The 24400-nt window shown below is 42.1% G+C and overlaps 1 protein-coding gene across 1 annotated transcript in view; it reads right to left on the bottom strand.

Moving 5' to 3' along the window:
• The window catches only part of CFAP47 (cilia and flagella associated protein 47), a 643784-nt gene that overhangs the window by 522060 nt on the left and 97324 nt on the right, over window positions 1-24400 (bottom strand). The window contains exons 25-26 of the mRNA XM_054005907.1: window positions 13748-13943; window positions 11685-11894 (exon numbers count right to left, since the gene is read on the bottom strand). Coding sequence (XP_053861882.1) covers window positions 11685-11894; window positions 13748-13943 — 406 coding nt within the window. The remainder of the gene's footprint in view (window positions 1-11684; window positions 11895-13747; window positions 13944-24400) is intronic.

Raw genomic sequence — 24400 nt, 5'->3', positions numbered from 1 at the left:
TGAAAAGTCAAAGTGTTTCATCTCAAAAATGTGAAAACAAAAAACTTTTTCTGAATTTCACACACACACCATTTTTATTAAATCAAAATTTTTTGCCAAATTTGACCGAATTCACAAACAGCTTTAGCTAACCCAGAACTGCATTTTTTGATGAATAAACTATTGCCTGAAGAAATTTTGCCCAGCTCTACTTCAGACCCTTTGTCTGAGATCCTGGCATTTATTTCTCTCCTCCCACCACAAATAACAGAACTGCATTGGGTTCTATCTTCTGTCTCTTTCATGGTGCAGGAGGCCAAATTTGCTGTTACATAAGTCCTACTAAAGCATTTGTGTAGTCAAATAAATAAAATAAGATAAAATAAAAGTGTAATGTGTATTAAAATTGGAGACCATCAACATGCAACATTCTCATTGATTTTTTTTCCAAGTATTGTAGTGATTTTTCCCACAGTGAAGGATCTAGATTTTGCAGCTAAGTGTGACACCCCTTCTATTTTCTGAAACTTGGGCAAGAGAGTCTCAGCTTTTCTACCTGCTTTTACTTGCATCAGCCCTGTGGAATAAGACATCTGTCAATCTGGTTGAGGGCAGTTAAAGAAGCAAAAATTGAGATCATCAGTAAAAGCACAAAAAAAAAAAAAAAAAAAAAAAAAAAACACCACACACACACAAAAAACCCACTACAAATTAACTGGAAAGATGGGTTGTAAATTAAGGTCATCATAGATAAATATTAGTATAACTTCCCATGACTCATTTAATTTAATCTACACAAATAGTAAGTTGCCTTCTTAAAATACAACCATAGTCCTTCACTTTAGAATTCAGGCTATACATGACTATAAACCTGATTTTACTACAAAACTTGCTTGCCCATTGTGTTTCCAAAATCACCTCTGTGAAGCAGCTAGGTCCAAGAATGCCCAGCCACCATGACCTACTCTTATTTATGGCACAAAGATTTATTATTTATTAAATTAGATTTCAATCTTATACAAACTCAATACCAAAGGACACCGATCCAAACTTTGACAATGAACGTCCTTGACATGCACTTAGAAACCCAACATAGGATACGCAAATAAAAATTAACCAAAGCAGCAGCACTTCGTCTCACCTTTCCGCACACCATTTCATCCACAGTCATGTAACCCTTATAGCCTAAAACTTCCCATTGTACTTTCCCCACTAGACAAAACTCACCCAAATAGATAGGCTTTGCCATGTACCCACAAAATACCAATTAACCTAACACAGACAAACCATCAAAACAGGTCCCTTGCCCGAACAGTGAAATGCAGGAGAGGAATTGAATTTCCAGCTGCTTATCTTCTAATCACATTCCAAACACTAGATCAAGAGCTGGAGTTCAAGATCTTCATGATTCAAACCACTACAACACACACTGTCTCTTTGGAGGTGGAAAAACAAACAGAGAGGCTTTTTAATTCTGGTGGTACAATTCAAACAAATTAACATCTTTACAACACCAATAGTTACAAATATTCACAATACACAATATTCTTTATGTGGTGTATAAGAGGTTACATACCAAATAATTATTCTCCAAATGTATTGCCTCCATTGACCCAAACTGTGGGAATGCATCTGTAAGCAGAGTCAGGATGAGCTCTACCCTGACATCTGGTGGTGAATTATGGCGAGTGTGGAAAAGAACTCCAGGGGCTGATTTTGTTTGCATAGGCACACCCACTCGCCTGGCATGAAACAACAGCAACTCAAAGTGGTTACTTTGGCTGGTGTGAGATTCCCAGTTTTTTTGTTATTGGGGCAGGAAGAATAAAGTTTTGTTACCCTGATTCTGTGAATCAAGGCCAGTGGAACTGTTGTATGACAGAAGGACTGAGTGAGTCCTTCACCATTACCTAAGTAGCATTTGCTTGTTAAGGGGCATGGGTTACAAAACCCAGTGAATTGAGAGAGGATGGGGACAGGTATTTGTACCTGATGGTATGGGCCCCTCTCTGAGGGGTTGAAACACCAATTGCACTACCTCCTCTCTCCACTGTTGAATATTAGAGCTAACTTTGCTTCCATTAGAAGTTTAGTTACAGACTGCTGAGCTGAATTTACTCTGGGCCAATGGTGCACTAGCACTGGGGCTCCCCTACTATGAGCTAAAATCACTAAGAGCTGAAATCACAAAAGAGCTGAGATCACTAAGACTGTGTTAACTAGTGGGGGAGCCTAAAGCTATATTGCTAAGCAGCTGGTGGAGCAGCTAGCAGAGTGGAGCCTTGCAGGACGGTTGGAGTGGAGCTGAGCAACTCACAGGTCGGTGAGCGGAGCGGCTGGAGGAGCAGCTGGCAGAGCAGAGCCTTGTGGGAGCGGCCCAAGGGATGGCTGAAGTGGAGCAGAGCTGAGTGGCTCACAGGTCGGTGAGCAGAGTGGAGCAGCTGCCAGAGCAGTTTGTGGGACGGCGGGAGCAGCCCACGGGGCAGCTGGTGGAGTGGAGCGGCTCGTGGTGAAGGCTGCGGCGGAACCCAGTCGGCCTCGGATCACGTAAGGTGCCCTTAACACCCTGCGTGCCCCCCCCCCCCCGAACTCTGGGGCTGCACTGACCAGGGACAGAGACTTGGGGGGGGGGGGGGGTTGTTGGACTTTTGGGACTTTGGTGATCCTTGCGTTGCTGGTTTCAAGAACCCAAGGGAAAGGACACAGCCCAACTTGCTGGGGTGGGTTTTTTTTGCTTATGGTTTGTGTTATGAATCCTGATTGTGGTGTTTTTCCAATTTCGTTTACCTCATGTTATTAAACATTTTCTGTTACACTCAGACTCCGTGCTTGCGAGAGGGGAAGTATTGCCTCTTAGAGGTAATTGTCCCAGGTCACTGGGTGGGGGCTCGAGCCGGTTTTGCATTGCATTATTAAAACGGAACCCCAAGATACAGAACCCGGCCCTTGTTGCTGCCAACTTAGATGGGCAGAAGGGTTACACATCTCTTGTCAGGCAGCAATGGAACCCATTTCACAGCAGCGAGCTGCTGGGGAAACACGTCCCTCTGTTTCAGCATTCTAGAACTAAAGACTCAAGAGACACCCCAACACCTCACTTGTACCTCACTTCCTTTCTAAGATCCCATTCCAGCAAAACAATTTAAGTTCACAAGTAGTCCCACCACTTCAGTGGAGCTGTTCAAATGCGTCAATACATTGCTGGATCAAGGTTGAACCTCTGGGCACATCCTGTAAATCTCCCAAGCAGAGGCTGGGTCAGGGTGAATATGCAAAAGAGATAAATAACCTCTTTCTGTTTGAATGTAACAAAACTCTTCATCACATTGCTTCCATTCATCCTCACTGTGAGAGCCTAACTAGCAATGACTGTGCTAAGTAGGTTAAGGGGTGACTTGATTATAGTCTATAAGTACCTACATAGGGAACACATATTTACTCTTCAATCTAGCAGAGAAACATATAACACAATCCAATGGCTGCAAGTTGAAGCTATACAAATTCAGACTGGAAATAAGGCACACATTTTTAACCATAAGACTAATTAACTGCTGGAACAAATTACCAACAGTTGTGGTGGATTCTCCATCACTGCCAATTTTTAAATCAAGATTGGATGTTTTTCTAAAAGATATGCTTTAGGAATTACTTTTGGGAAGTTCTATGGCCTGGGTTACACAACAGGTTCCCTTCTGGCCTTGGAATCAATGAATATAGTAGTACTCCACCACCTTCTTCCTAGCTGAAGTGACTGAAGCATCATTGTCCCAAATAAAGCACACACTAAGAGCTAGACTTAGAGGCTTGCAACCCAACCTGGACTCAATGTGACCCAACTACAAGTGGTGGTTTGGGGTTGGATCGGATGTAATTTGTATATGTATAGTATACATTCGGTTAGGTAATCACTTTATCACTGCCTTCATCTAACTTTCTTTTTTGCCTGTCTGTTAACAGGGCAGCTAAAGGCAGGGAAACATGGGCAACTCCCAGGGCAGCTCCCCACATGGTTACCAGTAGCCTTAGCAACATGCCAGCAACAAGACAGACATACACTATGGCAAGGGCCAGGAACTGTGAACATAAGTAGGAGGTCTCCTCCTTACCTCACTGAGGCCAGTCTACAAGGCAGGAGCCTCTCAGCAGCAGGCAGTTGCAAAGGGAGGAGGAGTCTGATCGTACAGATGCATGGAATCTGCTGTCCACAAGCAGCAGCAGCTGCCGCTCCAAGAGAGCAGGAATCTGTATTAGTAAGCGAGACACATTTCCTGTGCACAGATGAAACATTCCTGTCCCTGGGTGCAATGAAGAGTGCTGGGCAGCTGGGATCTGGCTCCTCCACTTCCCCCCTAGCTGCATGCAGTAGTGGACATGGGGTATGTATCTATGGCAACCTGATGGCACCAGATCCATAGAAGCAACCCCTTGGGAGTGGCAGGGAACACACACTTCATGTTGTGTTTTTATCTCTCTCAGTATTGCTGCAGGACTCAATCACTTTCACTCCAGGTCCGCTTCCTACTCCTCTCATGTGGTCAGTAGTATTTCATGGCGGGGTCCCTGAAGAGGGGTGGGGAGGATGTGTGGAGAGGAACTGCATGGCATAACCCAGTCTGACAGTGCTTATGTCCCAGCTGTCAGTCGTGATAGCCCCGAGCATTATGAAAGCGTGACAGTCTGTCCCCAAAGGGGAGACATGAGGATAAAGGAGCAATTACTAGAACAGTGCTCTGGTCCAAGGAGTCAAAATGCGCTCTTGGATGATGCGGGGGGGGGAGGGTATGTGGACTGACCAAACCCCGAGCTGTCTCCTGTGGTATCTATCCCTCTTTCTGGGGTAGTCCTGTTGCATCGGAAGAGGGAAGGACTGGCCAAACATGCCCTGTGAACAATACTACTGCTGCTGTTAAATGCTGTAGTGGCACCTCTGCACCACCAGCATGTACAGCCCCAAGGACGGCAGGGTAGCCCTAGAGTCCTTGAAGGAGCGCAGCATTTCATCAATTTTGTCCAAAAACAGCATTTGTCCCTCAAAGGGCAAATCCTCAATGGCTTGCTGGACATAGGAAGCAATGCCCAATATCTGCAGCCAGGAAGTCCGTCATCACTCTGGCTGAGATGTCTGTGCTGTCAAGCGCGGACTGCAAGGACATCTTAGCCACCAAGCAGCCCTCAGTGAGAAATGCCCAAAATTCCTTTGATGAGGGCTCAGGCAGCTGGTTTGCAAACTCTGACATAGTGGTAGAATTAATGAAATTGTATTTGGACAGCAAGGCTTGCTGATTAGCAATTCACATATGTAAGGAAGAGGAGGTATGAATCTTCCTGCCCAAGAGGTCAAAATATTTAAAGTCCCTATCCTTGGGTGTGGACTTAAACCTGCCCTGCTGGGCTCTGTCATTCATTGCAGTTACAACTAGAGAATTTGGGGCTGGATGGGAGTAAAACCTCTGAAATCCCTGCACAGGAACAAAAGAGCACTTTTTCATGCACTTAGCTGCAGGCAGGAACAAAACAACTGTGCTCCAGAGGGCCTTAACTGGTTCAAGGAACACATCACTAGTAGGGAGAGCAACTCTCCCAGGGGCAGATGGCTGCAGGATATCCACTAATTTGTAGGGGTTCTCTTGCAAGAACTTCACTTGGGTATTGAGGGAATCAACTACACACTGCAAAAGGTCTCGTTAGGCCTTAAAATCCTCTGGTACTGAAGGGAAGGATGATCCAAGCATCACAGAATCATCCAAAGATGACAATGAGTACCTTAACTAAGCCAAAGCCAGATCCAGTTGCAGGGCTGATGGACCCAGATGGGACGACTCTGAAGACTCTGCCCAGAGGACTAACAGTCCCTGGGCCTGGGGAGGATCGACAGTCACCACTGCAGACCTGGCCAGTGATCTTGCCTTCAAGCGAGATGAAGAGGGGAACCTCCACAACTGAGGAGCATCCCACAGATTCCATGGAGGCCAAAGACCTGGATAAGGCATTAGTGGCCAGTAGGCACTGGGCCAAGAGCCTCCATCCCAACTGGAAGACGAGTATCAATCCTGGTATCCATAATGGTCCATCAGCAACCTTCAATCCAGGTTAGCCGATGAAGAATGGAAGGATGACGACCCCAACTCTGACACGGATGTAGCCAATTACTTCATTTTATCATTCATTTATTGTGTGATGTTATGATTAACATGCTATCTCATATATAATCATTGTATACTATATAGATTTAAGTTGTAGAATTATAAAAGTATCAGAGGGGATAAGTATACATTAGGTATTTAAGTAAGTAGGGCTGAAACACAAGACCTACAGGCTGAGGCCTGTAAGATGTCAGCTTAGCCATAATAATAAATAATAATAATAGGAGATATCCTATCTCCTAGAACTGGAAGGGACCTTGAAAGGTCATCAAGTCCAGCCCCCTGCCTTCACTAGCAGGACCAAGTACTGATTTTGCCCCAGACTCCCAAGTGGCCCCCTCAAGGATTGAACTCACAACCCTGGGTTTAGCAGGCCAATGCTCAAACCACTGAGCTATCCCTCTCCCCCCTAGGCCATAGGCATAAGTAAGCAACCAAAGAATGACCCTATGCCACAAGATCATAGGAAAAGATGTGCCAATGGGTGGTATTGCAAGAAATTTACTGTAAGAGTTATTTTTTGCTTACAAGATATCCAGTAGTCACATTTTTCTAACACATGCCTAACCACAGGGTGTACCATGTGCATAAATGCTAATGAGGTATAGTCAGAATCACATTATAGAAAGAGATTGGAAAGTTTAGCTCCCTACTGGAAGCTCCAGCAGGAACCACCCCTCTACTGATGATCAATTGGCAAAGCAGCCATCAGACCTTAAGAATATCATTAAGGATGTGAGTATAACTATATTTGTAAATTGTGCGTTAGTCTTTATAAAAATTCTATAGGCATGGGAAATCTTAACTTTAACTGTAACTTGTAAAACACACTAGACATTGTATTTGTAAATGTATGAGTGGTCACTATCCTTGGTCTTTATGTGGTCCCAGAAACTCGAAATCTGAAACAAGTAGCAGAGGTGACTTTCACTCTGTTGAGCTTGAAACTGTAGTCACCAAAGCTTAACCCACGGTGGCATACCACCACATTACAAAATTCACATTAAATAAAATAAAAGGCTATACCAAGGAGCCTCAGGATCCCAGAGATAAGGGTGGAACGAGACCAGAGAGAGAAAGTAACCAGTCCGATTCGTCCATCATCCAGAATAAGGCAGGAGGCAGCACTGCCAATGGAAGTGGTACCATCAGTACTGAGCATGCCCATTCCGGAAATGGTGTTGGTCCTGAAGTCAGCAGCGGTACCAGAGTGTCTGATGGTACTGATGTCAAGGGCAGCGAAAGCTGCCACAGTAGCATTTGTGGTGCCGACTGTAGCAGTGCCAAGGAGATTCCCGGTGCCGGGGTCCCCCATATGCATCCCAGTACCAGCCCTGCTTTCACAACTTACGGAAGGGCAATATTGGGGTGCAGTGCCAAGAGACCCAAGGGTTCAGCATCTTGTTCAATTGACAGAGCTGCAGATAGGGTGACCAGACAGCAAGTGTGAAAAATTGGGACAGGGGGTGGGGGGTAATAGGATCAGAAAGACCCAAAAATTGGGACTCTCCCTATAAAATCAGGACATCTGGTCACCCTAGCTACAGATGATGCAGCCCTGGCAAAGTCCTAGACCAAAGGAGAGATTGGGACCAAGAGGCAAAGGAGATCTGTACCTGCCTGATACACTGCTGAGGTGGAAACAATGGATACTGGCATCTCCCTCATCGTGCCAGACTCAACAGAAGTCCGGAGACTGCAACTCGAGTAAACGGTACAGGATTTCGAACCTCCAACCCAAGGAAGGGTTAGAGCTACCCATACCATCCTGCACACCTGTACCAACTCCATGCCAGTCCATGCTTTTCCTTGGGGAAGCAAAAGAGTCTTTTGCTTATGGCCCCAAGACCAAGAGCAGTCTTAATTGAGCTTATGCAATCTTTTCTTCAGCACAGTTGACAGGGAATGGCTCCTCCATTTCTTCAGAGAGGCACCTGCTCCAGCATGTGCAGCAGCAGCACTCCTGGAATCCGAAGCACCGTGTGTGGGGATCACTGTGTGGGATTGCTTCACCACACGAAGGACAACATTTGAACTCCTGTGAGGGCATCACTGAGAAAAACTACTACAACTAACACAAAGGGTACTACTAGCTATATACAACAAGGGGAAAAAACTAATCTAGTTGAGAGGTTATGAGGTTAAGACCACACAGAGCTCCGACTCAGCTATTGGCAGTAAGAAGGAACTGAAGGAGGGCTGGTGTTGCACTGCCACGTGCAGCTAGGGGAGGGGCTATGGCCACGAGGTGCGAGCGCCACCCCCTACAGGTACTGCTAGGCAAATTTCTCCAGCTCCGGTGCACTGGGTGTGCAAATATCTAAGTGCAATACACGTCTGCATCTACTCAAAGAAGATTAATGCCAGCTTTTTATTGAATTTGTTTTTTTAATTAAAGTAATTCCTCTTCAAGAGAATGGTGATATACCTTCTTTCATTTTAATGGCAGTACAGATAAAGGTTTATTATGCACTAAAATCGTATATCCCTCCATAACAAGGTTTGATAAGCTGCTACTGGATCATATAAAAAGAGTTATTGAAACTAACTACTGTGCCTGCAGAGCGGCTTTTTTCAAGCCTCAAAATTCTATTGTTTTGTATTATCCTTTCCTACGAATTACTGAAAGGTTTACAAAGAAACCACATCACAAATCACAGTTTATCTTAGAAGTAAATAAAATGGGTCTACCAAAAAAGAGTAGTGGAGTTACATTGATATAGATCAAAAAACAAAATATAAAAGTTCCAACCACTCCCTCTCTAATTACTTAAGTATTCATACAATTCTTGCATAAAAATATTATAAATATTTAGTTTTATATTTAGGGCAAACCTAATACCATGTTGTAGCCTTACAAGATTTGAAAGGACAAAATGTTTAACCCTGAAAATTGAGATCACAGTAGAAATAATGACAGGCAAATAATTAAGGTAGTGCTTATCAGCTCTTTGCACCATTCTAATTTTAAGATATATTCCAGGGGTAGGCAACCTATGGCATGCATGCCAAAGGCGGCACACGACCTGTTTTTCAGTGGCACTCACACTGCCCAGGTCCTGGCCACCGATCCGGGGGGCTCTGCATTTTAATTTAATTTTAAATGAAGCTTCTGAAACATTTTAAAAACCTTATTTACTTTACATACAACAATAGTTTAGTTATATATTATAGACTTATAGAAAGACCTTCTAAAAACGTTAAAATGTACTACTGGCACGCAAAACCTTAAATTAGAGTGAATAAATGAAGACTCTGCACACCACTTCTGACAGGTTGCTGACCCCTGATATATTCAGTCTCTTGTGCAACATATTATACTGCAATACAAAGTATCAGAGACTTTTGGCAGAAGTGATGACTATTAGAAAAACCACCTCCCAGAAGCACATTGCTAAAGGCTCAAATGGTGGTCCCATAAGTTTAGACGAGACCAGGTTCAAGTCTCAAGAGTGGGGGGACAGGTTCTCTTAATTGAGGTTACAACATTTCCAGGCCTTTAAGGAATCTGATTGTCATGTCACTTGAAAAAACAGACTGTTATCCACATGAGGGTGGCAAGCTGGTATTGCTGCCAGGTGAACCTTGGTAGAGGAAACTGCTAAGCCTTGCTGTTTCAGGTGCAGCAAATAGTCGCGTATGTGTTGGATGGATGAATGCACTGGAGAAACTCCAGTTTGCCAAGCCCAGACCAAAAACCACTTCCATTTTGACAGGTAGGCGGCCCTGGTGGAGGGCTTTCTACTGCTTAGTATGACCTAGCAAACTTGTTCCAAGCAAGCCTCTTTTATGGGATTTAGCCACTAAGTTTCCAGGCTGTTAAATGAAGGGAATGCAGGTTTGGGTGGAGCAGCTGACTATGGTCTTGAGTGATCAAATCCAGGTGCAATGGAAGTGAGACTGGAGTCACCACTGAGAGGTCCAGTAGAGTAGAGAACCAGTGTTGGTGGGGCCATGCTGGGCTACTGGTATAAGCCAGGCTTTAGCCCATGTGATCTTTAGAAGCACTCTGTGTAGGAGTGGGATCGGGGGGGGAAATCATAATAAAGCTTCCTGTCCAGGGGAGCAGGAAGGTGTCTGTGATGGAACCTGTATATAGTGAATATCTAACCAAAAAAAAAAAAAAAAAAAAAAAATCAGCAAGTTATACTGCAAGAAATTTAAAACAAAAAGCAATTCTACCTTTTGGGGGGGTGGGAGGGGAAAAGAGCACATCGGCTTCCTGATCCTGAACTTTAACTGTGATCTGACTGATTTCACATCCTACACTGTAAATCAGCATAGGACTACTAGGAACTCTACTGAACTAGCTTTATGCAAAAGATGTGAATAGAAACTTCAGACAGATTCGGTCTCCTACTTCCTTTTCCATGTGCATGGAGGAGGGACGGGAGCAGCATCTAGAAACTCAACAGGATTGGTGAATGTGGTAGTCCTTTCCTGGAAGTCTCCTAAAGATCTGCAGAGCAGAAAGAAGGGCCACCAGCTCTCTCTGATACCATGGGGAGCCATGGAATGGGAGGAGGGACTTCCTAGCACCAGGACAGGAAGACAGGTCCTGCCCCACTCCCATAAACATTATATAGTAGAGAGGGGGTTCAAAGGAAAGATAATGTCATAGAGGTTTAGGTTCAAGACAAACTCAAGCCACCTTAAAATCCAGCCAAGGTTGGGTAGTTGCCAACTGCTGCAGACCATTAGCCACACAAAACAAGTCCTGCAAGGTTCATGCAGCCCTACAGTCAAACATTTCGTTCTTTAAATAGACCTCTAAAGGTTTTTTCCATTGTATTGTATGAATTAAGCATTAAAATGATGATATATTAGGTTAATAAGGGGCTTTCATTCTGGAAGACTGCAAAGCACTTTACAAAGCTGAATTGACAGGAACACCATATTTCATGCTGTTACTTCCTCCTATTCGACTGCAGTACCATTTAAAGTATAACACCAAAACAAACAAACAAAACCAAAAAAAGAAGAACAGGAGTACTTGTGGCACCTTAGAGACTAACAAATTTATTAGAGCATAAGCTTTCGTGGACTACAGCCCATGCTATGCATCCGAAGAAGTGGGCTGTAGTCCACGAAAGCTTATGCTCTAATAAATTTGTTAGTCTCTAAGGTGCCACAAGTACTCCTGTTCTTCTTTTTGCGGATACAGACTAACACGGCTGTTACTCTAAAACCAAAAAACAAAATCTAACGGAGATTTTTTTTAAACAAAACAATTTGGACCAAAAATAGTAGGATTTGTTTACTCAACAGAACACTTCTCAAAAGTGAATATGAGGGAGTGGGAACAGAGAAAAACTGAGCAAAGTACAAGATTCTGAAATGATTTAAACCTTAAGGGCAAAGCTAACTAGCATGATTTGGAACTGGAATCCAGCTCAAAACAATGTATTTCTTTGGTTTACTTTCAAATATATTAGTTTATATTAGGGACTCATTGTAATTTTTTTCCAGCTAGTTTATGTCACAAAGTTTGTGTCTTACCCACTTCTCCAAAACAGAGAGTACCCTTCCTTCCCCCAAATGAACTTAATTTAAATGTATTACCTGTTTTTTTCATCATCGATGAAGAATATGTTCCTTAAAAATGACACTGGCCTAGATGACCTGAAGCTGATATGACAAGTGAGTCCTACATTTGTCCCCTCTGGTGAGACTGCAATAACTTGGCCACTTGGAAACTGCACAGAAAGGGGATTAATCTTGTCACCATCTTCAAATTCAAGCTCTGGAATTTCAACTTGTAGTGCTGACGGCCTGTGTTAAAAATCAATAATAATGATGTTTGTTCCCAAAGGGCAACAGTAACAAAGTTAAGTCACACATCTATCAAACTGTTTTTTGCAGCTTGATATATGAACCATGATCATAACACAAATTTGTTTTTTAAATTATTAGTCAACTGAAACTAACTGAAAAATTATAAGTCCTTTAACATTTAACGTGCCATTTTGTCTTTTACAAATGTACTGCAATTAGTTTTCTGTAGTGACCCACTGCAACTCAGCATTCTACGGAAGAATTTTTACAGACCATTGTTATAACTAAGGCCTAAGTATTACTTTTATTTGTTTCCTTAAAAATCACCTATGCTAAAGCTTTTCTCTATATTGATTTAATTGTATTAACGCTTACCAAATTGTTCTACTGTTCAAAACAGCTTTTACTATATATCTATTTGCACAAAATGGAACCTCCTGGACAGAGACATTTTGAAATACTTCCCCTGGTCACACAAATTTAGGCCCCAATCTTGCAATCAAATCTATGTGAGTGGATCCCCAGACCCATATGGAGTCCGGCTTGATCCAGTTGTGGTATTATTGACAAAAGTCATCCAATAAATTACTATTTCTCAACAGAAATCCTAGGAAATTCACCCCACCTACAAATGACCATCATCTGTAGGAAAGAGGATGTCAGATGTTCATTCAGATCTCTGACACTGCAATACAAACGTGCCACTAACTGTACTGGAAAATGAAATTTACTATTTAACCACAGAAAAAATGTATCACAGGTAGAGGAAGTACAAGCTTCCTAAGACTTGTCATACCAGTGTGCCTCAACTCTTGCCTGGAGAGACTAGTACTAGGGAAGGGAGCAATTCAAGTTCTGCCTAACATGCTAACAATGTCACCAACTGTGGTATTCGTTTTGATATGTTAGCACCTATCCACTGGAAACTATGGTGAGACCATACCATCATTTAACACAGGTAACAAAAACCTATCGGATGGTAACTGTATTTGAACTAGTGCCCTAAAATTTAAAAGCTCTGGATACCATTACCAAGCCCTAGTATTCAAAAATATTAAGCTGTACAATGCTATATGGTACAAAACCCATGATAAAGGACTCAGGGAGACATCTGTTAACCAAATATTGCACCAACTCTGGACTAATACATTTTGCTATACAGTATGGAGATTAAAGGAAAGGTTTTGTTTGTTTTCAAATCTTCAGTTTAACGGTGTTATATTTAGAGATCTAAAAAATATGAATAAAAAGGCGCAATCATTAATAAATCTAATTTATAGACACTTTTAGATTAATGTGTTTGTTTTGTTGAAATATAATACAGCCTTGCATAGATAATGAAATCATAGTACATCCAGTGTAACTCAACGATGTGTATAACAAAATCATATTAACCCAAAATAACTGTTTGAGGATTTCTAATCCATTTGCCAGAGAAAAATAACAGCTACAATGTTTTCATCTAATCATGACACCAAAAAAACCAACAAGTTTATGATGTGAATCTCAGACTGAAGTCACTGAGAAGCTCTCATAGCTGCTGCTTTTTTCAATAGTTCTGCTTTGCTTTCCAAAAAAAGTACAAAAAGTGTGACAATCTGTCCTGTACTGATGGACAGACACATTTCTGGAGCACAGAGCTAGTAGAGAAATGATACATCATGAGGATAAAATGCTGTTAACTATCACTATTTCCTGCTAAGTACTGCATTTTCCTCCATTGAGCAGACAGTGATATGAACACCAACCCACACAGCAATTATCAAGTACCTCCTGCAGCGGAAAACAGAGGAAGCATGATAATTATGGTGTTTATGGCAAACTAATCTGGAATTTAAGTGAAGATTTACCTTGAGTAGTCTTTTGGAATAATATTGACATACATCTCAGTTTTCATATCCAGAGGAACAGGCATCAATATCAAAAATGGGGGATCGAAGTTTATCTTAGGTGACTTGACAGTACTAGACAGAGTTAATAGTTTGCAATGAGATGGGTTATCATTCAGAAACACTGGCACTTCAGCTTCATACGTCCCAGGATAAGCTAATGAAAAATGGAACAATCAAACAAATATACGAACATAATTAAAATAAATCATTTGAAGTCACAAACCTGATAAGAACTTTCTAATCAAGCATATTGCTTTTGTTTTCAAAATACAGTCTAACATGAAAACAAGCTGCTGTACTACATATAGTGTCTACTAAGATAAGTTAGGAAGAAAAAAAATTGTTACAAGTGACTTGTCCTGGAAACTTGGAACCCGTTTTTATATTGTTTATTAGCAGGAAACTTTTTGAAATACCGGCATTTCTTCAAAATTATTGAAAAATAAAATATTTCTTGCAGTTGATGAGATGTATGTCCATTCTTAAGCATCATGAAATGTGAAACCACCCATCTCTACCTGTACTGTCATGTAGTCAAAGTCCTATGGGCCCTCTAAATCAACATAATAATGGACTCCAATATCTTAAAATATAAATTCAACATACCAGATTCCAAAACCCTGTACTGTTTCCAACATAAAAATGCCTCTCACATCTCATCTGCCAATATACAAAAAACTTCTAGGGTGAAATTACGATTCCACAGAAATAAATGCTAAAACTTACATTAACTTCAACGGGGCCAGGATTTCATCCTATATATCTATTACATCCAAAATAATTAAATTAAAAAAAAAAAAAACATTAAGTTCGGAAAGTCAAACACTCATTTAGGAAATATCAAATTTATGGTTGCCTTAACTTGGTCTCATTACCTGATCAGATACTAATTTTTCACATGACCCATACCTCAATCAGTGCACAGGTTGGAGAGTGCTCACTGAATAAGCACTTTTCAGTGTTTCTCTTCATCTTAATTACTCAATGTGTGTCCCCATGCATTATTTACTGCACGTTATCCAAACCTTGTACTCAACACAATTATTAATTTCCTCATAGCCTTTTCTATGATGCTCTCATCATAGTATCTTAGTTCTTTAATGAATTTATTTTACAACACCCCAGAGAGGTAAGGAAAATGAAGACCAAAATTGTCAAGTCTCCATTAATTTTGGGTGACAATTTGAGATGCTTAGGGTTTAATTTTTCAGAGAACTCAGCATTAGATAGCACTTTACATGTTCCAAGCACAGTTTCCGTTGCCTTCAGCGACAGCTGTGAATGCTCAGTATTAGAGCTGGGTGACATTTTTTTGGCAAATACTAAATTTACCAAAATATGCATTTTTCAGGGCACCAAAACTATTTGCAAATTCAAATCTAATTTGGCAATTAGTTTTGACCAAACAAAATGAAAACAAGATTTTTGAAAATGTGGATTTGATCAACATTGAAAACAATTTGACCTGATCAAAATTTTTCCATTTTTTGTTTGTTTGTTTGTTTCATCAAGAAAAACGTGGGAGGTGGAGCAATTTGGGAGGGGGAAGGGGATTTTTCCATCTGGCTTCCAAACCAGTAAATCAATTATTTGATCAATTCTACTGCGCACTTCTGTAAATACGACCCCAGGTGTCTCCAGTTGGGTACCCAGAAAATGAGGAACACATAATAGCCAGCTGTGAAAATTGTGGCTTGTGTGACATGCCCAACAACATATAGCAACACTGTGGCAGAGGCAGTGATAGAAGACACTTCTCTAGGGCAGCATTCAACTGCCTTTTCACTTCACAGCCCTGATTCATTCCAAGAATGGTTCCATCCTGTGTACTAAATGAGGCAGGAGTCCTGGGGGAAAAAATAGTTTGCCAAGTGCACTTGATTTCCATTCTGTTAAAAGGTATCTTAATTACATGATCACATACTAACAATAATTTGAACTTTCCTGGCAAACTTTTCTCTCTCTTTTCTACTGCTCCACTTGTCCAGCAGTCACCTCAACCATTCAGACGAATGTTTTAGAGTTTGCAGGGGTTTTGTATTCTCACAATTTTTCCTCCTTTAAATATATGACATTGCTTTCTCAACATCTGAGAAAACTGGCCACGCCCACTCAACCTCCTCTGAGCACAATAATCTCATCCAGATTCTGCTTCTTTCTTAAAAACACAACTGAGCTGAATTAAAAAAAAATGCTACTACTGCACAACAGCACTAACCACACAAACTGAACAACAAGAGGGATAAGATAATCACATTAAACCAGAATGCTAATCTGATTCTAGACAAGTAGTCAAATCAGTTAGCCAGAGAAAACTACATATCTAGCATACTATGGGAAATATTTGTTATGTTAACTATACCTCTAGTGACCACAGCCAAAGCTTGTGCTACACTACTACCTAATATTCCATCATTTGCTATATGGTAGTCAAGTTGCCAGGTGATATGGGAGTTTTCCTTGGGGATATTTCATAGTGTTTACAAATTTGTCCACTTAATTTTGCCCACAGCTGTTGGAATCCATGGAATTAAGTAATTCCTCCTCTTGTTAATACTGGACATACTGGGGGGACGGGGAATAATTATCCTAATTTATAAGAAAAGACCCTAAAGGCAGCACCACAGAAACACTAACTGAAATTTTAAAAAGAGTTTTCTTTCTGATCCTGCAGAACCAAAAACAGGAAACAAACTATCAAACTCCAATTGCATACTACCACTGCAAACAAAACAATAAATCGTTTTGTTAAGATGTAGCCACACATTTATTTCAGTCATCAGTTTCAGGAAAAGCCAATTTATAAAGCTCCCTCCTTAAGCAGGTCTGAGTTTCTGATATTTCTCCATTTGGGCATCATGGGGTCAAAGTTAAGGTTGTTTGGGAGAACTTTGCTGTGTACTGGCATGTATCTCCTTACTTTCCTGAAGAGGGATATTTACCTAAACAAGAGCCTTATTCCTTAAATAGTTCCATTGATTTTTATAAGTCTACTTAACACAAGGATGGGGAAAAAGTGGCCGCAAGTGGTTTTCCCTCATCTACATTCTGAGGTCAAACCATTGTGGTTTCTTGCCAGCCATTCTATCCCAGCCACCACTTGTGGGGTCATGCATACTTTGCAAAGCACGCAAACTAGTGTTTTTACATAAAGCACACAAACAGATGTATTATGAACCCAAGGTGGATATTATATACACTTAACAAAACATAAATAGGTGTTATTTTTAAATATATATCTGTGTTTACACATACACCTGGGTGTTTTGAATTCTTAGGCTTACCCATTGAATTATCTTCTCCAATCCTATTCACAAATCCCTTAAAACCTAAAGCAAGGCACTTTTAAATGAACATTTCATAAGAAGTTAAAAAAAAAAAAGCACTAGAACATTCTTTTAAAAGTGAACAACAAATCTGGACAATTCATTTCAAGGAAGCACTTTGTCTTAATTGCCCCAAACTTCCCATAAACTCAACAATGACATGTATGTGAAGTTTCAGTTGCATTGATTCTGATGTAGTTTAAATTCAAAGATAAATTCAGTTTCAAATTCACTCTAACAAGAAGTCCGCTGTAACTATAATGAGGCACAATCAGTGCCCATTGATAGTATTTATGACACTGCCTTAACTGCAGTAGAACATCATAGGCTGGGATTTTCAAAGGCGCCCAAGGGACTTGGGATCACAAATCCCATTGAAATTAACTCCCTTGTGCCCTTTTGAAAATGCCAGCCAAAGTCTAATGGCTTTAAATAAAACATCTGTCTTCAAATAACCAGCTTTAACTGCACTGTAAGTGTCTTTTTAACTGACTGGCTGAAAAGTTTCCTTTGGGTTTGAAAAAGACATAACTTCAACAGAAACAAAAATTTTCATAAAACTATTAGGAACAAAAAAAAAAGAAGACTTCAACTTCTCAAAGTATAACTCCAACGAGAAAAAATGGAGTCCCCAGGAGCACAAAGTTAAACACAGCTCCACTTGTTTTTGCTGAAGTCACATCAACCTCAAGCCCAGCAGGCAGCTTTCCAGTTACAAAGGCTCTGCTGGTACAGTCAGAAGCACTTCAGTGTAAGCTGCTGCTTTCCTCAAAGCAGCTACAGACTTGAGGATGAAAGTCTGTAGAGTTTCAGTACCAAAATAAAAAGTGAAGTTATGATTTAAACAGAGTGCAAACGATAACACTGTTAAGCAAGTTGTCACAGTCCGGGCACTCCCACACCAACAACAGCAGCAGGTCCCAGTACAGAACATCCCTTCCTGGCTATAAACAGGTTCAAATACAAAGTCTTAGCTTTGCAGGGTCCCATCAAAAGCCTTTCCATTTCTTGGGAGGTTTTAGCAGAACACCACAATTTTTTATCAGCTTGAGTACATGCTTTCCCCCCCCACTAGTTACTCCTTTCTGCTTTTTCCTTTTATAGCCGCTAGCTGAGCCATGATTTTTTTCCTCAGGAGATCCAGCTGTGTCCACTCCTGCAGATACTTAAGCTCTAGCTGTCTGGCTCTTAAACACTGCAAATCCAACAGGTGAAGTAGGAATTTTGACCTTGGCTCTAGCTGGATTTCCCCAGTCTAACTACCCAGAGCTTCTAAACACCCAGATGGGTGGTTAAGTATTATACCACCGACAAAGAAAAAAAATAAAGTTCTATTAATGTTGCAACAGTTTCTAAGGTGAAAATATGCAGAAATACCTGCATTTGATGTGTTTGTGGGGCCTCACAAAGCACCTCAAGTGTGTGCATACAACAGTGTAACTGTACAGGGCCATCTTACTGTAGACCCATAAAATCTGAAAGGCTCGACTTGGGGGAGGGGATACTCAAAAACCCGTATCATGTTACAATGTTGGGACAGAATGTTTCAATACCTGCATCTTCAATACCATGTCATTGCATCAATTTATGGTACTTTAACATCACTTAAAAATGCAAAAACTTCACATGTATCATCATGGCATATGATCAAACAGTCAAAAGAAAATTTCAGGTTGTCTGGCAAACCTACCTAAATTATTATTCCTCTCTATCTTCTATTTTTAGCCCCATAGAGTGGTGGGAAGAAAGCAAGACCACTTTAAACCATGCACTATCAATGCAAAATAAACCAGATTAAAAGTATTTTACTCCCAATCCCCCCTCTTCTTACACAATCAAATCATGTCTTCTGAATCTCTGCTGACCTAAAGCCAGGCTATCCCAATGCCCTACAATTCTTTCCTTCTCCTCTAATCTAGCCTATGAACCTCTTTCATTTCTACCATAGACAGCCAACCTTTCCTCTATCCACCCTGTTACCATAGTGAATGCACAGCCATACAGTCATTCACCTTTTCACACAATATACCATCAGACTTCCCTCCCAAACCAACACCTCCAGCCTATCAGCCATGGACTTCCAATAATCCATTCCATAGTACAGCCAAATTTTTCAATCTTTGAGCCTAAAAGTTAGGCTCCTACTATGTGCTTTTCAAAAGGGACTTGTGCTCCCAGGTAATTTAGGCCCATTTGAAAACTGCACTCCTAAATCTGTATTTAGGACCCTAAGTAGAAGTGGCCTCATTTTCAGAGCAGCTGAGCTAATTTGCACCAGAGGACCAGCCCAGCACAAAGCACTCTCCTGGCTAGCACTGAGCACTGCACAGCTGCGGCAAATGACTGGATGTTTAAAGGAACGACATGTGCCTTAGCTAGAGCAGGTTGTTGTTTTGGGGGCAGGGGGTTGTTTTTTGTTATTGACATTCCATTTCTATTTTAAATGGATAAAGTAATTTGAACAATTAATTGTATTCCATCATAATAACAATACTCAGAAAACGTGAAGGTTTCATAAATAAGCAATCAAAAATCTGAATATGACAACACAAAGATCGCATAACAATATTCTTCAATAATTAGATCAATTATGTGCAACCCTTAATTCTGCCTTGTGTGTGTATATATATTACAATATATAGTTACATGATTACATAGTATTTATTCTTTCATTTCTATTATTTATTTATATTACCGTAGCATCTAGGAGTCCTAGTCATGGATCAGGACCCCTATGCTAGGTGCTGTACAAACGGAATAAAAAGATGGTCATAAGGTGTATTCTAATGGAGAGAGAATTAAAGTTTCATGTGCAACACTAGAAGTAGTTTCATCATTTCTGAGCGCTTAGCTTTGCAACTTTAAATGTTTTATGAATGTAGATTTTTTTTTTATTAAATGTTGTACAATTACAGCATATGGATCTTGAACAGAAATGAATGTCAACAGAAAAAGAACATGCGACATTAAATATACAGATTCCTGAGGCGGGGAGGGGAGGTATCAAGTTGTTTTATCTCAAGGCTATGCCCTAGAAAAAGAAAAATCAATAATAAACTAATCATTTTCCCCATAAAAACTGCTAGAGGGTACAGCTATTCAACTTCCTGTTGTAGCAGAAAAAAAGGAATTAGAAGTTAGAGGCTGTGACATCCATCTGCACCCTTCAGTCATATAATCAGCAAACCTCCGAAAGGTTCTAAATTCTTTTAAACTTGCTGAATTGTGAATCTCATGACTCAGTCATGAAAACCAAGAGCATGGATCTATTGAAACTTACTTTTCTTTGAAGAATTACAATTATTACACAGGGTGACATGATACTGCAACATATTTTACCCCTTTCATGCATTCGTTAATGCATTGTGGATTATACAGTAATATAGGTAATTCAGGTAAGTATATATTCAGTTCTTAAGCATCTCTGTTGAACTTAGCCACTTCCATCACAGTAAGGAAACCTGTTACATTACCACACCTTGTGCAAGCCTTTTATGTGTTAGCTTTAAGTTAAATTTAGTGCTATAAAATACTTTAGCACCACATCCTGTCCCGGCAGAAACTCTTCATTTTGTATTACCTTGAGATCTACTGAGGAAAAGTGGTCTATAAGAGCTAGGTATTATTATTATTACTACTACAACAAACACAGTGATGTGTTGAAACAAATCAGTGCAATTTAGACTTTAACATAAATGCTAGGGCTTACTAATCAGTTTGAGCATCAGGGGGTAGCTGTGTTAGTCTGTATCTACAAAAACAACAAGGAGTCTGGTGGCACCTTAAAGACTAACAGATTTATTTGGTCATAAACTTCTGTGGGTAAAAACCTCACTTCTTCAGATGCATAGAGTGAAAGTTACAGATGCAGGCATTATATACTGATACATGGAGAGCAGGGAGTTACTTTGCAAGTGGAGAACCAGTGTTGACAGGGCTAATTCAATCAGGGTGGATGTAGTCCACTCCCAATAATAGATGAGGAGATGTCAATTCCAGGAGAAGAAAAGCTGCTTCTGTAATGAGCCAGCCACTCCCAGTCCCTATTCAAGCCCAGATTAATAGTGTTAAATTTGCAAATGAATTTTAGTTCTGCTATTTCTCTTTGAAGTCTGTTTCTGAAGTTTTTTTGTTCAATCATAGTGACTTTTAAATCTGTAATAGAATGACCAGGGAGATTGAAGTGTTCACTTACTGGCTTATGTATGTTACCATTCCTGATGTCCGATTTGTGTCCATTTATTCTTTTGCGGAGGGACTGTCCGGTTTGGCCAAAGAATAAATGGCTGATCCCTATGTGGATTCCAAACGTGGGAGAATAGTGAGCAGTATTCAGGAAGGAGGCAGACGCGAGGGGTCTTGGAAAGACCAATTGTGTTGGACAGCATGATCGATGGTGGCATCTGTCATCATGGAGGGAGCAATGGCGTAATGAATGGAGAAGATATGGTCAGAAGACCAGGTCGCCGCCTGGCATATGTCCTGCCAAGGTACATCCACTAGGAAGGAAGATGTGATGGCATGAGCCTGTGTAGAGTGGGCTGTGATCCTGAGTGGAAGCGTGGTGCCCAATAGTTTGTAGCAATTTTCAATCCAGTGGGAGATCCACTTGGAGTAGCATTGTAAAGAGGGTGGAGCCACGGCAACGCTCAGCAATGACGACAAAAAGTCGCAGGGATGTGTGGAAGGTGTGGGTTTGGTGGAAGTAAAAGACCAGCGCCCGGCAGACGTCGAGGGAGTGGAAGGCACACTCCAGGGATGAGGCATGACGTTTGGGGTAGAAGACCAGGAGGTATATACTTTGGTTGAGGTGAAAGGAGGAAGCCACCTTGGGGAGAATTTGAGGTGGAGACACAGGGAAACCTCATCCTTATGAAGGAGGGCGAATTGGGGGTGGGGGGGTCTGCCATCACCTTGCCAAGGTGGTGGTCACCAGGAAGATAACCTTCACAGAGAGGTGGGTGAGGCTTGAAAGGAGGTTTGGTGAGGGCAGAGGGGACACTAGGTTGAGGTTCCAAGGCGGGATGGACTGTCGGACAGGAGGAAAAACATTGAGGAAATCTGGAGGTCTTTGGATGTGTGAATACAGAGGAGCCATCCCCAGGAGGAAGGAAGGCACTGAGAGCAGCTAGGTGAACTTGGATGGAGGAGTGCGCTAGGCCTGATTGGCGGAGATGGAGGAGGTAGTTTAGGAGAGTAGGAATGGAGACAGAGTTGGTAGGAATATTATGTCGACTCACTCAGGCCGTGAAGCAATGCCATTTGGCAGAGTAACACATGTGAGTTGAACGTCCTCTGCTATTAGTGAGGATGTTGCAGATGGGTGTAGAGCAGGCCTGGTCTACACAGGATCCCCAACCAAATATCAAGCTGTGAAGTGAAGGGGGTATGTGTTGGGGTGTTGCAGGTGGCTGCGGTCCTGCATCAGACGATTCAGAATGTTGGGGAGGGGAATGGGCGAGCAGAGAGGTGAAAGATCAGTGTAACAGTATTGGCGAGACCAGGAGGGGGCTATAAGGATCACTGTTCCCGGTCTTTGTGTATTTTATATTCGGGGAGAAGGGGAGTTGGCAGAAGGCATAGAGTAGACGTGCAATCCAGGGAACGAGAAGGACACTGCCCTGAGAGCATCACAAAGAGGTCATGGTAGAAGAGAGGCCCCATTGGTAGAAAAGAGATTGGTGAGTGGGGTTGTGGAGCTTCCACTTGTGGTTAGCATGGAAAGAACGGCTGAGTTTGTCAGAGTGTTGCTGGTGCCTGGGAGGTGTACTGCGTGTAGGGTGATTTGGTGTCGGAGGCACCAGTTCCATCAGGTGGACGGCTTCTGTGCACAGAGAGGGGGACCTGGCGCTGTCCTATTTGTTTATATAGATGACTGCCGTCATGTTGTCTGATAGTATCTGTACATGGCAGGAGTGGAGAAAGTCCAGAAAGGCTTGGCAGGCCAGATGAACTGTTTGGAGCTCAAGGATATTGATATGCATCCATGCTTCTCTCATGGACCAGAGACCTGAATTGTGTGGCTGTCCAGGAGGGTGCCCCAGCCCACTAAGGATGCATCTGTGGTGAGGGAGCATGCCCACTAGGGCTGTGGATGGGTTGCACCAGGAGAGGGAGGACCAGCAGCTTGGTGAGTGGTTCTAACTGTGGATCGTAAACTGTGCGGAGCCAAGGTTGGAGGCAGCGCATATAGAGACAGGCATGTGGTATAACAGCAGTGCAGGCCACCATGTTTCCTAAAAGGGAGCGACATTGGCGGGCAGACGTGCGTGGACCATGTCAGAGCATGGTACTAAGGGAAACAATAATGGTAAATCAGTCCATGGGGAGAAAGGCTCTGGCTGCCACCGAGTCCAAATGTGCTCCTATAAAGGTAAGTGTGCGGGTAGGGAAGAGGCTGGATTTTTCTTTGTTGATGCAGACTCCTAATTTGTGAAGGGGGATATGCAGGGTGCATATGCTGGTCAGGAGGTGGAGTGAGAGGGTGCCACCAGAAGCCAGTCATCCATGTAAGGAAATAGGGTGTGGCCCAGTCCACGCATGTGGGCTGCAACGACCGCAAAGACCTTCATAAATATGATCCCAAAGGGGAGGACACAGAATTGGTAATGGGTATCTTTCATATCGAGAGCCGTGAACCAGGCTCCATGGGAAAGGGAGGGGATAATAAGAGGGAGCGTGACCATCCGGAAGCAAAAATTGCAGATGAATTTGTTTAAGTAGGAGAGGTTCAGGATGCGGCACAGACTAGCCCCTTTCTTTGGAATGAGGACATAGGGGGAATAGAAGCCACGACTACAGTGGCAGTGCGGCACAAGTTCTATGGCACCTTTGTGGAGAAGGGCAGTGGCTTTGCTGAGAAAATAGTTTGGGTAAGGGTCTGATGGGCGGCCCCCGGGTAGGTGGCATGGGGGAAAGGAAAGGAATTTGATCAGGTATCCTTGACAGATGATGTCCAGTATCTAGCAGTCAAAGGTGATCAAGCTTCAATTGCGGGTGAAGAGTGCAAGGCAGCCCCCGAATATGACGTGTGGTACAACCGGAAGGATTGTGATAGTTTGCAGTTCTAGACATGAGAGTCAAAACGATTGTTTGAACGGTCGGTGGGAAGTTGAGGCTACCGAGGTGGCTGAAGAAGTGTGTCGGGGCCGTTGGGAGCGAGGGCAATGGCAAGGTGCTTCAAAGGGTCACTGGGGGGTATGGTTGATAGCTGGTGCAAAGACAAGGGCGGAAGGGTGGATGCTGTTGTGGGAGGATGGGGGCTGGGGTATAGATGCCCAGGGAG

This window comes from Malaclemys terrapin, chromosome 1, assembly GCF_027887155.1.
Source record: "Malaclemys terrapin pileata isolate rMalTer1 chromosome 1, rMalTer1.hap1, whole genome shotgun sequence".
Classification (NCBI taxonomy): Eukaryota; Metazoa; Chordata; order Testudines; family Emydidae; genus Malaclemys; species Malaclemys terrapin.
The sequence above is the reverse complement of the archived record's forward strand: the minus strand, read 5'-3'. Positions and strand labels throughout refer to the sequence as shown.